We start from the raw sequence: 14,540 nt of genomic DNA on the forward strand, positions 1-14,540 counted from the left end.
ACAGCCTACTAAATAAATACTAATGCTACACCCTGCAGTGGATTTGACTTTGCAAAGCGTGGACGAATAATGGACAAGGACAATGTGAGTTGGCTTCAATTCATCATGTTTTGTCTTTAGTTGAAACTGTGACGCTGGATGTGTGACTGAACTTGATGTCGAGAGAGAGAGAGAGAGAGAGAGAGAGAGAGCTGCTGCTGCTCTCCCGTCTCGAGTCAGCAGCTCTATACAAAAACGGTGTTTTACCAATTACCGGATTTTGACGTTTGTGTTAAATAACACTATAAACCGTCCGCCATTACCCTTTTCATGTCACGCACCACCCCCTGCAGGTCGTCCACGCAATAGGCCTATGGGAAAGCCTGCTTTTATTTATGGTGTCGTCCACCGTGGACTCAATACAAAACTGTTAACTGCGTGGACGGTCCAACAGTTTTGTATTGAGTTGTGCTTGAAATGTACTGTAGTTCTCCAATCTGTTAAAAAAAATCTTCAATCAATCACACTATAGCTGTTTAAAATGCATTAGCTATTATCAAAGCTAAATACATACCTGGTTCCTGGTCCACTGTGTAAGAAACACTGTCTATACCGTATACGTAGCCTACTGTGCACCATCAACCAACCCATCAATTAGATTATTAGAACATCAGTATTATATTATTCTATAGCAGGGATAGTGGTTCTCAAATATATGATCGCCTACTGTAGTACCACGAACCCATTCATGGGGGAATGTTCAGTTGTTTTGTTTTTGCGTTTGGCATCCCACACTTCATTTATAGTGCAATAATTACAAAGATGAAATTAAGCATATTTGAAAATAAAGAACACATTATCAGCCTTAAAAACATGCCTATTTATTGGACAGTAATGCTGTGATTCCTGTTGATTTATGTCTTATCAATTAGCTTATACTGTAGCTACAGAAAAGTGTTTTGAAATAATTTAAAACGAAATGTAGGAAACAAAAAATATAAAGGGACCCATAACAATGTGTCTGCGACCCACAAATGGGTCCCAACCCAGAGTTTGGGAACCAGTGTTGTAGTCCCCATGTCAAATAGTAAAAATATGTTTAAAACAATTGTATATCATCCACATCTACAGTTCACAGGTCATGCGGAAGAGCAGAGGTCAGTGTAGAGGTCATACTCTCGATATGTTAGATAGTTCTTCACTGTGGGCGGGAAGGGAACGGCCGCCATGGCGTCAGGGTTGTTTAGCGTACGAGGGGACATGTGACCTCGGATAACCAATCGGCACAGGTGCTGCAGGGACCGTGGTTGTCCTGGAATCACAGATGTACAGTTAACCAAATGAATCAATTTAATTTATTATTTATTTTTAAATCGATCATTTCTTATCAAATAATCGATTAGAAATCGATCCCTATATTCTGGACATGTCATTCTACGCGAGAAGTTAAAGAATCCATGACGAATGGTCGATCGGAGCTACAGTACAAGCTCGCAATGCGACATGCTGTGGCCTTGTAAATCTGCTATTTCCGAATGACGGAGAACATTATAGGCTAGCAAGTCAATATAAGAATGTTTGGTGCTATACGTGCTATGAAATGTACAGTAAGAAGCTAATTGGTCTGTCCATCAAGTCAATGAATGAGTCCCACCTGTGTACTGTGATATACTGTATATCAATAAATGTTTTGATAGTTTTGTGAGGGGGATGCGTTCTTACCCAGAATGTCCCATATTTCAGCCCACTCTGGTTTGTTCTCTAGCAGACGCTGGAGGTCTGGACAGAGCCGGACCTTCCCCACATAGTCCAACAGTATCCTCACCAAGCCACCTATCAGGTCAGCCAGCGACTTCACTGACACAAACTCACAGAACTACACACACACACACACACCCACAAGCACGCACCCATGCACCCAGACACTTGTAAGAGAATACATGACCTATACCATAGTTCTCAAACATTTTAATTTCAAGGATTCCCATAACTCTGAGAGTGCAAATGGAACCAAAATGGACGGGTTCATTTGGACCCCACCTCAAGGAATCCTGATGGGTCCCTGGATGGCCATTTTGAGAACGAGAACGTAAAAAATGGCAAATTAGTTTAGGGATAAGGGTTAAGGGGTGGTGCAAGGTATAGCCCATAGGCTCCTGCCCCTATTGACTATATTCACACAGCGGCCATTTTGCTCTCACGTCATACTTGCCCAACAGGGCAGCTGTGTGAATATGGTGAATGGGCCACATGGCTCTGCAAGGCTTACTTGTATGTACAGTAATACAGAATCATTGATAATACTGTATGGATGCAGTGATTAGATCTACATACTGCAATGGTGTCAGGCTCGCTGTAGAACTGGTAGGCCTGGTTATGACATGCCACCCACGCAGGGTCTGTTTCCTCACTTTCACCATGACAACACTGGAAACACCTGTCACCAGAGGGTGGAGTGCAGACCAAAGTCATTACATGAAAGTGTGTGTCAACTGTCAAGTGTGTATCAAATTGGCTACTTTGGTACACTCAGAGTGAAATGGACTGTGTAGGTGTTATAAACTTGTGAGAGTGGTATCCTTAACTGTAGGATGCAAAAGATTATTTTAATAGGAAACATTTCGACCTGACACAGAGGTCCAACATAATTGGTTTCCTCTTAAAATAATCTTTGCATCATGGCTACAAGCTGTGCGACCTCTCTTTTAATTGTTATACCTTTGCGCCATGGTCAGCACCTCAGCACTACTGGTGTGTGCCCTTCCAGCCTGTTTTGTGTAGGTGTTATAAATATACTTGTGTGCATGGTATCCGACTATCAGTAGATGTTATAAGCGTACTTGTGTATACAAGTGTTAATTTGTTGACTAAGACTAAAAGACTAAGGTTTCTGATATTTAGTCGTCTAAGACTAAACAATTTCAGGAGACTAAATAGGACTAAGAATAAATGGTGTGTTATTCAAAAGACTAAACCAAAATCTGCTGAAAACAATGAACACTATGGTGTAGCAGTTATAAACCTACTTGTGAGCGTGGTACCTGGTGCATGTGTTTTCAACATAATTGTGAGCGTGGTACCTGGTGCAGGTGTTTTAAACATACTTGTGAGTTGTGAGCGTGGTACCTGGTGCAGGTGTTTTAAACATACTTGTGAGTCGTGAGCGTGGTACCTGGTGCAGGTGTTTTAAACATACTCGTGAGTCGTGAGCGTGGTACCTGGTGCAGGTGTTTTAAACATACTCGTGAGTCGTGAGCGTGGTACCTGGTGCAGGTGTTTTAAACATAATTGTGAGCGTGGTACCTGGTGCAGGTGTTTTAAACATACTCGTGAGTTGTGAGCGTGGTACCTGGTGCAGGTGTTTTAAACATACTCGTGGGCGTGGTATCCGTGGTTGAGCAGCAGTCGCAGCATGACGGGGTCTCTGAGGCAGTACTGCAGGGCCGTGGGGAACGTGGTATTACTGAACCCAATGAAATAGCTGTTCACATCCGCTCCGTACGACAGCAAGAGACGCACAATATCATACCTGGAGAGTGAGAGAGGCACGCACACAGCCACGCACGCAGTGGGAAATTGTCCATGTCTGTTTCTCAAATTATAGCTCACACACACAGTCACACACACACACACACACACACACACACACACCTCTCTGCTCGTATGGCCACCAGTATGCATGCTATAGGATCCAGATCAGTCCGGCTGCCAGCTGCCAGTAGCATCTCAGCACAGGTCACATCTCCGTTCGATACAGCAAAGAACAGAGCACTCCTCCTCATGTCTCCATAGTTCCCTGATATAACATGAGTGAGTTTAATTAACGTGAGTTTAATTAATGTGTGTGCGTGTATGCATGTGTGCGTGCGTGCGTGCGTGTACCAGAGGACTTATCGTCCAGCACGGCGTTCACATCGAATCCATTCTCTATGAGCAGCTGCAGACACATGGCATGTGTTCCGGATGCAGCACCGTGGACCGGACTCTGTCCTGACTCCCGGATTGATCTCTTGGCGGTCAGAGGTATCAGAGTCCTCAGAGCTCTGTGGGGGACAGACGAGACACATGAGGACGGACCGACCGACCGACAGACGGACACAGAGTGGGAGACACGCAGAGGACACTTAAGTCCCAGCTATACGCCACACTGTTTGCAGAGAGGACCACACTCCTCCCTAACAGAGCAGAGAGAGAGAGGCCCTCATTTATCAATCGAGTGTAAAATCTGCCACAGATTCGAGTGCAGGTTTCGTAGTACACCCACGTCGCCACGGCATTTATAAAGTGATCGCAAACAGCTGATCCTTTCTTAATTTCGTTCTGACGTTAATAAATGTGACGGCTGAAATCTATCTGGCACGCCCTATGAAATCAAGCCTCGCCCTCGTTTTTGCGACTGAACACATGAAATACGACCTGTGGGAACCATGGAAACCAGGAAAAAAAGTTTCTCCCGTGCCTTGCTGCCTCACCCACCTCTCTCTCACACACACACACACACACACACACACACACACACACACAGAAGCACACGCAACTTGCAAGCCCAACTAACTGGTGTCTTGTTAAATAAATAAAGAACGAACACCTGCATGAATTAAATAAAGTTGTAGGCCTACCCTGTCTGTTTTCCTCTCACCTCGCTTGCCTTGCTGTCATGTCCACGCACGCACCTACATGACACGTACATCGACATCGCGTCGCCATGAATGGAATTAGTTTGTAGGCTGGCCTATATACATTTTATCCATTTGTGCGCAGTGCACGGCGTGACGGCGAAGGCGTGATACTGCGCACTGCTGTGATATTAAAGTCCTGTGGATGACTCAGTGATGCCTGCATGAGAGATAGGCTATCATGTCGTCAAGGCAGTCATAATCAACGTTTATGTAGTGATTTGATCATTGATGAACGAATCACAAACATATGGATGAAGGCTTGCCGCTTGCATGTGTGCTGGTATGTGTTGGCGACGCACGCCGCGGTCCCGTCCTCCCGACCCCCGAAAATGATCTCGCTTTTATCTGAACTGTCAAAACTGTCAAAACCTGTCTAAGCACTTATTTAAATGGTGAATGATTAAGCCCCTTACGCCTATAGCCTGCTAGTACTTACTACAAATAGGCAAGCTGTATGCTTGTCATTGTCACTTGGAAATAAAGGCGTGCAGTCCATTTATGCCTTTTTTTAAATAATATCATAATCACATATGCCGCATCACCGCATGCGCTCCAAAATCATCTCACAAGTGCGCTTGCATAACAAGGCCAGTAAAGCACTGTTTGATTAAGCACAAACGAATACATTGTAAACATGTTATATTGTTTTTAATTGCGCGATTTTAATTACTTGTAAAGTTGGAAATCTCTCCCTTTTTCTTTATATACACATACCGTTTTATATTAACATTTTAGGAGTGAAAACATATGTTTAGATGCCTGTGACAGCGTGTCAGCAGTTCAGACAATGCTGCTCCGCTTGTGTAAGACAGAAAAACAGCCAAGGACAAAGCGTACGCCAGCTGCAGAGCAGACGTGCGTTTTGAACGTTGTCAATTTCAAGCTTTGCCGGAAATGGTAAATGTCGAAAATGTCGGCAATTTCGGCGTGCACCCATATTTTGGCGTACGCTACGCACGGTTGATAAATGAGGGCCAGAGACTGTATAGGAGGGAGAGAGAGAGAGAGAGAGAGAGAGAGAGAGAGAGAGAGAGAGAGTACTGTAGGAGGGAGAGAGAGGAATCTTTGAAGCTTAATAGTGAAGAAGGAATCTCTGTTTCTGCTGGACATTTTAAATGACAGAGGGTTAAAGATGTCACACAGATAGTGGGGAATTTTCCCTTCCCTTGGAGGATTGTGCTGTTTCCGTTCTAACCCAGCAAAATGTGACGGTAGTAGTAGTGTGACTCACAGATAGTGGCCCTCGTATGCAGCTCTGTGCATGGGCAGTGTGACTCACAGATAGTGGCCCTCGTATGCAGCTCTGTGCATGGGCAGTGTGACTCACAGATAGTGGCCCTCGTATGCAGCTCTGTGCATGGGCAGTGTGACTCACAGATAGTGGCCCTCGTATGCAGCTCTGTGCATGGGCAGTGTGACTCACAGATAGTGGCCCTCGTATGCAGCTCTGTGCATGGGCAGCCGGGCGCCGTTGCTGGGCAGGTTGGGGTCAGCTCCATGGCTGAGAAGCAGCTCGATGCAGTTCAGGTGTCCCGCCCCGGCTGCGTCGTACAGAACCGTGTCTCCATTCTTAGCCCTGGCATTCACGTTACCCCCTAGTGGCAGACACGGAGGCGTACGTTATATACCACAGTAGCTATATACCAGCTCCATTTACAAAATAGTGACGATCTAGCAGATCCACAAGCTCACAACGCACCACGATGCAATGCTTTGTGAGCTTGTAGATCTGATTCAGAAATTCCTTTGAAATGTAAATGATTAATTATTTATATTATAAGAGAGTATATTGTGCATTTACGTAGGTAAGGTTGTACTTTAACCCAAGTACAAATTTGACTGAGCAACTTTTTTATGTCCATGGTGTATTGGTGTGGGTATGTGTCCTGCTGACCGTGCTTTATCAGTACGTCCATGGTGTCTAGGTGTCCGTGCTCTGCAGCGACGGGCAGAGGCGTCACTCCATGGCTGGCTGCAGACGTCACCTTTCCTCCATGACTCAGCAGAAGCTCCATGATGGACGGACTGCCCACCTGGACACACACACACACACACAGGACAGGAGGACAGCAGGGAGGGGAGAGAGGACGGGCATCATGCGGAAAGGCAAGGAATGAATTAAGAATTAAGGAAGCGTGAAAAAGGAACATCGGTTCCGGTCCAAATCGAATCGATGCAGCTCCACTACGCTGTAAAATCCGGAGTTTTCATTTAACTACGATTGTACAAAATTAACCAAATGGGTACGTAAGGCCAGGGACTGTCCATTAATACATCTCTGAGTTACAAATGGATAAATGAACACTGGATTTTACTGTCGAAACCAGTAGGATTACATTCACACTGCTGGTCACGTGATTACAATCACCTTAGCAGCTTCGTGGGTGGCCGTCCATTTGATTGTCTTGATTACACACACCTGCTCCACGATGGCCCCGCCCAAGATGAGACTTTCAACCATCTCATAGAACTTCTGTCTAACGGCTAGACAGACAGACAGACAGACAGACAGACAGACAGACAGACAGACAGACATGGTATATGAATCCTGTCAGAGTAGATGTCTCACACATTATTCTTTTCCAGTAGTGGAAAAAGTACTCAATCATTTTACTTAAGTAAAAGTATCAATACTGCAATGTTACAAGTGAAAGTCTGGAATTCAAAATGTACTTGAGTAAAAGTACAAACGTATTGGTACTTACAGTACCAAAAGTAGAAAGTACTCTGCAGAATGCAGAATGTCCCATTTCAAATGTATAAAATGTATAAAAAACATGAAAATAGCATATCACAATGACCCCTTTTCCACCAGTTGGTTCCCAATGGGAACCGGTTCAGTTCTTTTTGGTTCTTAGTCCATGAGCCAGAGCTCCAATATTGGAATGTTAATTATTTATTGAGTGTGCAAAACTATACCTATTTTGTCAAGTAAATGTACTTTGCTTTCCACCACTGTTCTTTCAATCTGGTGTCTGTGTTGTTCTTGCCTAACAGCTGTGGAGTTTCATTCTGGTGTCTGTTGTTCTTACCTAACAGTAGTGGAGTTTCATTCTGGTGTCTGTGTTGTTCTTATCTTACCTAACAGCAGTGGAGTTTCATTATGGTGTCTGTGTTGTTCTTACCTAACAGTAGTGGAGTTTCATTCTGGTGTCTGTGTTGTTCTTACCTAACAGTAGTGGAGTTTCATTCTGGTGTCTGTGTTGTTCTTACATAACAGCAGTGGAGTTTCATTCTGGTGTCTGTGTTGTTCTTACATAACAGTAGTGGAGTTTCATTCTGGTGTCTGTGTTGTTCTTACCTAACAGTAGTGGAGTTTCATTCTGGTGTCTGTGTTGTTCTTACATAACAGTAGTGGAGTTTCATTCTGGTGTCTGTGTTGTTCTTACATAACAGTAGTGGAGTTTCATTCTGGTGTCTGTGTTGTTCTTACCTAACAGTAGTGGAGTTTCATTCTGGTGTCTGTGTTGTTCTTACATAACAGTAGTGGAGTTTCATTCTGGTGTCTGTGTTGTTCTTACCTAACAGTAGTGGAGTTTCATTCTGGTGTCTGTGTTGTTCTTACCTAACAGTAGTGGAGTTTCGTCGTTGTCGTTGGGGCTGTGAGGTGAGGCTCCGCGCTGCAGAAGCAGCCTGACGTTGTCCAGCAGGCCCGCGGACACGGCCAGGGTCAGCACTGTCTCTCCATCACAGGTCAGTTCCTCTAGGGTCAGATCATTAGAGATCCACACTGACACGCACACGAGCACGCACCCACACGCACACACACACACACGCACACACACAGGCTTTTTAGATGGTATGTTATTTACACAGATTCATTGTCGACCTGGCATCCTATGGACAAAACTCACGTCAGGGGAAAGGCTCGCTCATCCGATGGACGAATCCACAGAGGGGTGCTACGGGCACAGCCATAGCTGAGGTGTCGCATTAAGTGCAGCTTGACACCTCAGCATTGTTTTCCCACACCTGGCCTACAAGGCCCCGCTCCATGGATTTGTCTATACAGTTTCAATGTACAGATTCTTATTTTCATAGTGTATTGTTTTAGACTGATGCTAGGGTCTTGGTTTACCTGTGACCAGTTTACTGAGTCTGAGGCACTCTCTGCATGTCTTTACTTTGACCAGTTTACTGAGGCACTCTCTGCATGTCTTTACTTTGACCAGTTTACTGAGGCACTCTCTGCATGTCTTTACTTTGACCAGTTTACTGAGGCACTCTCTGCATGTCTTTACTTTGACCAGTTTACTGAGGCACTCTCTGCATGTCTTTACTTTGACCAGTTTACTGAGGCACTCTCTGCATGTCTTTACTTTGACCAGTTTACTGAGGCACTCTCTGCATGTCTTTACTTTGACCAGTTTACTGAGGCACTCTCTGCATGTCTTTACTTTGACCAGTTTACTGAGGCACTCTCTGCATGTCTTTACTTTGACCAGTTTACTGAGGCACTCTCTGCATGTCTTTACTTTGACCAGTTTACTGAGGCACTCTCTGCATGTCTGTACTTTGACCAGTTTACTGAGGCACTCTCTGCATGTCTGTACTTTGACCAGTTTACTGAGGCACTCTCTGCATGTCTTTACTTTGACCAGTTTACTGAGGCACTCTCTGCATGTCTGTACTTTGACCAGTTTACTGAGGCACTCTCTGCATGTCTTTACTTTGACCAGTTTACTGAGGCACTCTCTGCATGTCTGTACTTTGACCAGTTTACTGAGGCACTCTCTGCATGTCTGTACTTTGACCAGTTTACTGAGGCACTCTCTGCATGTCTTTACTTTGACCAGTTTACTGAGGCACTCTCTGCATGTCTGTACTTTGACCAGTTTACTGAGGCACTCTCTGCATGTCTTTACTTTGACCAGTTTACTGAGGCACTCTCTGCATGTCTGTACTTTGACCAGTTTACTGAGGCACTCTCTGCATGTCTGTACTTTGACCAGTTTACTGAGGCACTCTCTGCATGTCTGTACTTTGCGTATTGTAAGTCGCTCTGAATAAGAGCGTTTGCTAAATGGCAAATTTAGCAAACACACACACACACACACACACACACACACACTCAACAAAGGTCGCTTTAGGTCGGTAGTTACTGGTTTTGGGCCTGGCCTTTGTTATTTATTTTTTCTTTTTTAAGACAAAGACCGGGAAATATAAATCCCTCCAAACATCTTTGCTGGTAAAAGAACCCATGGCAATTTATCATTATCGCTGCAAATCAGACACATTTCATCTTTCTCTCACTCGCTCTGTCTCTCACACACACACACACACACACACACACACACACACACACACACACACACACACACACACACACACATACATACACACACACACACACACACACACACACACACACACACAAGGGCAATGCACAGTGAAATGGAGAAATGGTATGTACTGTATGAGAAGGTCCCTGTGGAACTGTTTCGAAAAAGTAAATGAAAACAGTCAAATGTACGCTTTGCAACGTCATGTTAATTCTACTGCAAATCAACATATAATGCACGCGCATTTGAAGATTAAGCATCACACAGAGATGCCTAAAGCGCCAGAGGTATGTAGAGCTATGTAAAGCGCCAGAGTTAAGAAGAACAAATAAATCAATCTTATCGCATCATAAATATTTGGCAGACCTGCTATATACAGTAAATTTTACCATTTTACCTTGTACTACTGTGTCCAGTATGTCCAGACTCCTCTGTACAGCAGCTGTGTGCAGTGGGAGCCAACCCCTGCTGTCTGTCTCTCTGAAGGCAGAAACTCTGCCTGACAGCTTTAGGAGGCTGTCCACGTCACCTGGAAAGGCACGCACACACGCACGCACGCACACACACGGCAACATGTGCACGCACAGAGGGGAGCCACAACATAACACACAAACATACAGACGCGTGTACAGAAACACATAAATATGCATTACATAGCATGCATGTGGTCATATTTCATTTAATTTCAAAATGTCTCATTTATTGTGGAAAAGACAGCTTGAGGTTTATTTCAGTAATGAAGTTGTCGAGATTCACAGGCCTTACAGGAAGGGACATATGAGTCACAGACCCATAAAATCCAAATAAAACAAACTTGACAAATTAAGAAACATAACAAAATGTCAACAATATACAATTCAATTTATACAGTTGCAGCTTGAGACATCGTGGCTAGAAATCAAACTCTGCCAGAGAGGGAAAGTGTGTTGGAAGCCATTCCAAGAGCTAGGGGCATCATAGGAGAACGTTTTGATGGTGTTATTGAGCATTTTTGTTGACAATAATTATAGTGTCTAGAGACAGGAAAACCAGAGAGAGAGCAGGGGATTGACATGTAGCAAATGGGTCGGGCGGCCGGGAATCAAAACGGGGAGTCATTTAGTATGTGGCCTGAATTTCATAATTTATATTTTGGGCTCTTGACAGTAACACACCATTTAAACCGGTTAATTTGTTCAGAGATACAGTAACTGGAGCATACCATTTCAAAAAGAAGGCCTGGACCACAAGTTGAGAAACCCTTGAGAAACCCTGATCAACACCAACACCAGCCATGATTATTTATTAAATAAATGCCCAGCATAGTCTGCAAAGTGCTTGTTGAAGGCAAGGCAGTATTCAGTCTGATTTTGAAATCACACTTCAATTGTAATATTAGTGAAATCGCATTTCAATTGTAATAGTGGGTACTACTGGGTAGCGAATTGGAGGTTTGGTTTTTACTCCAAATAGTTGTATACATGTGCATCGGTCATATACGCACTTTTTATTCTTATGCAGGTTGAGTCTTACTTATTTTGAAATACTGCTATGTTTGCAATTTAATCTCTTACCTTGTTCAATGGCGGCAACTATTTTCCGGTGGTCTTCACTGTTCTTTTCCTTCCTAATAGACATTGAAACATATTTTAATTGATCATTGATTTTTGTGCAGGTGATAGACCAATTGTGCAGTTTCATGCAATGCATAGCATTGAATTGATAGCATGCTATCAGGGCGGTTAAGTGTTTTGCTCAAGGACACTCATAGCCTAGGCGAACCAGACGAGTCGCCCCTTTACCAACTCGCCCCGGGCGTACAGCCGGCGGAACTGCACAGCCTGGTATTCCTAAAGAAACCTAAGTAAATAATGCTTAAACAGTTAAACCTAACCCTATATCTAAACTTCACCCCAGTAAAACTGTGCCTAACGCTACACTTATTTCTAACCTTATTCTCAGTAAAACAAAATTAAAAATACAAGAACCGCGGCACCGGGCGGTCGGCGTGAAGTCGGCGGAAAAAATCGAGCGGCCAGATGGTTTAGGGGCGACCGTACCCAGATACCTCATAACTGGGAGGCGAACCGGGAACCTTCTGTTTTGCAGACGGCCTCTCTACCAATTCAACAAAGGCCGCCCCCAATTCCTAGCATTCTGTTTCAATTCATAACATTCTGTTTCATTTCATGGGATTCTGAGGGAAACCTCAAACCTTTTGAATCCCATAGTCTGTGAGCATAACGTATGTCTGTGAAGTAATTTGTCTGTAATTTTGTTAGTGAGATCTCTCCTCCACTACGTCTAGAATGTGACCATTTCATTTGTTTTGGCCACATTAACCTGAAGGAAATTGTCAGAACACATCGTTTTGTTTTGGAATATATTTTCTGCATTTGCGCTTTCATTTTGATCGAGACAGTGAACAGAGAGACAGGAGAGGCATGAGAGAGATGGTATGACATGCAGCAATGTTTAACTCTGCAGGAAGGACTTATCTACCTGGCCTGGCCTTACTAATTAGCCCACAATTTAACGCCCATACCCGGCCCGAAATTGAAGAAAAGAAAATATGGGAATTCCCAGACCTGTTATTTCTCGTCACTTCTCGCCCTCAAGGCGTCTCACCTGTAATCTGAAATGCTCTCTCAATACCGCCGTACAGTACCTGTTGGCTTCTTGAGAGCATGGAGGGTTGTGGGTGTCCTGTAGGCTCTCCTGGAGGGCAAAGTTAAAGATCTCCTCATCAAGACCTTCCGTCTCACCGTCCCCCATCGCTGTGGGGGAGACAAAACGTTGGTCTTTCGGTGGCCTCTGTACCCATTCAGCTATGGCCGCTCATAACCACATAAACCCTATGGCATCACTATTCTGGGAATATCGTAATATGAAAAATGAAGCCACGTTTTAGAAGCATAACCTGTCAGCAGTTTGTGTTAACTGCGTCTATAACTTTATTAGCCTACATGTCATGTCACAATAGTACATAAATCCAAATGTTTAGCGGTTATTTAGTGTTAATTACATTCATCTGGTGTCGTTCTAGCAGTAGCAGTCCTATACTACTACCAGGGGTATTGCTACTTGACATGATGTAAGATGTATGTAAGGCACTGGTTCGTTTTCTTTTTAGCCTGTGACCCAAACGAGAAATTGTATGTCTTCTCGCGACTCAAACTTGTAGATAGGCTATTTTCACTACTTCCTAAACATTTGTTTTCTTATTTATGGATTTTTCTTTAGATTTAGAAAATGTAAAGATTTAGGGAATAAAAGCATTGAATATATATATATATATTTTTTCATTCATGAAAATCATAGCTTTTTTGAGGACCTTGCATGTTCAGAACTGTTACTTTTCCGGAAAAACAAACCTGTGTTTTAATGGATCCAATGTAGTTAATTATTTAGTCACACGTTCCTAGTTAATACTTTTCAATGGTTTATAAATCCATAGACTTAACCACTTTCAACTCATTCATAGTCATTACAGGCGAATTTCTTTCAATAAAGTGAAAATAGCCTAAATACAAGCTCGCAATTCGGCCATTCAACAGACAGACACCGGTTGCTCAGTGGATAAACTGAATCTTGACCATCATGTCAAAGTTCGTGTCAGATCCTGTGTCTAGGTGACTTTTGACATGATCTAAATGTCCCAATAGATGAGCAGGAAGACAATCCAACCACCCCAATTATATAAATTGTATAAACATTATAACATACCATATAGATTGGCCTAAATGGCAATTTAATTTGTTTTTATATAGTACCGCCTTAAAGTCATTAATGAGTACTAGAGACGAAAAACTGTTTTAAGTCCACACTAATTATCCATAATGTATAATTGATTTATACATTACTTTTCGACTGTAGTACTCATTTTATACTATAGTGAGAATTATCCTCCCTTCTTGTGCCTCACGTGGCAATCGTTAACCATGTTCACCATAATCTTTCAATTTCCCGAGCATGTCAGTTGGCCATTCACAGACTTCATGTGAATTCAATTCAGCTATGACTGAGGCTGAAACCTTGACCTTGCATGATTGCACAGGCTTATGTCAGTACGTCACCCGTCACTCAAGTCACAGTAACTACAGTAACTCATCTGCTAACTAACGCAACAATTAGACTAGTCATACAATCTGTAGTTCTGTCAACAATCTGGACTCATATACTGTCCATTCTTGACAAGTCGTTAGTAATGCATGCGTGCGTTGCACATTACACGTATGAGAAGGTTCTGCACTAGTCTCACCTGTTGCCCTATGTCTCCGGGTGTCCTCAGAGCTTGTTGTCTTTCAGAGCTCTATAGTAGCATTCTCTACAGCCTGTAGGCAGCTAACTGTTTGTGTTTTGCAAACTGCACGGCATGCAGCCTGTGATATATTTAGCGCTGACCTGCGGGTAACTCACACGCCTGCAGCCATGCATGCTAGTCACCGTTTCACTCTGGCCGCTGGCGCAGAAGGAGATCCCTTTCCTTAGCCTGGTTTGCCAGCCTGATTCGTGACGTACCGTGAATTTGTTTTGTCACTTCGAATTGACAAAACAAGTTTCAACATAGCCAATCAGGCTGGAAACCAAACTACGTGGCACCCTCACCCTGCACGGTTGA

The 14,540-nt window shown here is 43.5% G+C and overlaps 1 protein-coding gene across 1 annotated transcript; it reads right to left on the minus strand.

The window, feature by feature from the left end:
• Positions 1 to 934: 934 nt before the first annotated feature.
• asb15b (ankyrin repeat and SOCS box containing 15b) lies at positions 935 to 14,264 on the minus strand. Its single transcript, XM_080757394.1, has 14 exons — positions 14,181 to 14,264; positions 12,588 to 12,696; positions 11,494 to 11,546; positions 10,338 to 10,469; positions 8,224 to 8,388; positions 7,027 to 7,142; positions 6,553 to 6,691; positions 6,082 to 6,253; positions 3,862 to 4,022; positions 3,631 to 3,775; positions 3,353 to 3,508; positions 2,314 to 2,416; positions 1,702 to 1,855; positions 935 to 1,291 (listed from the first exon to the last, which is right to left on the minus strand). Exons 2-14 carry the CDS (start codon positions 12,692 to 12,694, stop codon positions 1,119 to 1,121), a joined length of 1,776 nt encoding a protein of 591 aa, XP_080613520.1. The 5' UTR covers positions 12,695 to 12,696; positions 14,181 to 14,264; the 3' UTR covers positions 935 to 1,118.
• Positions 14,265 to 14,540: the final 276 nt, after the last annotated feature.

The sequence above is a fragment of the Protomyctophum bolini genome, assembly GCF_963924005.1.
Source record: "Protomyctophum bolini genome assembly, chromosome: 23".
NCBI lineage: Eukaryota > Metazoa > Chordata > Actinopteri > Myctophiformes > Myctophidae > Protomyctophum > Protomyctophum bolini.

What these genes read in the sequence shown, in the direction of transcription:
- asb15b (XM_080757394.1), bottom strand. Translation starts at nt 12,694, where the DNA reads ATGGGGGACGGTGAGACGGAAGGTCTTGATGAGGAGATCTTTAACTTT. An exon ending in AGTTGCCGCCATTGAACAAG is followed by an intron (nt 10,470 to 11,493) that starts GTAAGAGATTAA and finishes GTGCCTTTCCAG; the next exon opens with GTGACGTGGACAGCCTCCTA. An exon ending in CCACCCACGAAGCTGCTAAG is followed by an intron (nt 6,692 to 7,026) that starts GTGATTGTAATC and finishes GTGTGTGTCCAG; the next exon opens with GTGGGCAGTCCGTCCATCAT.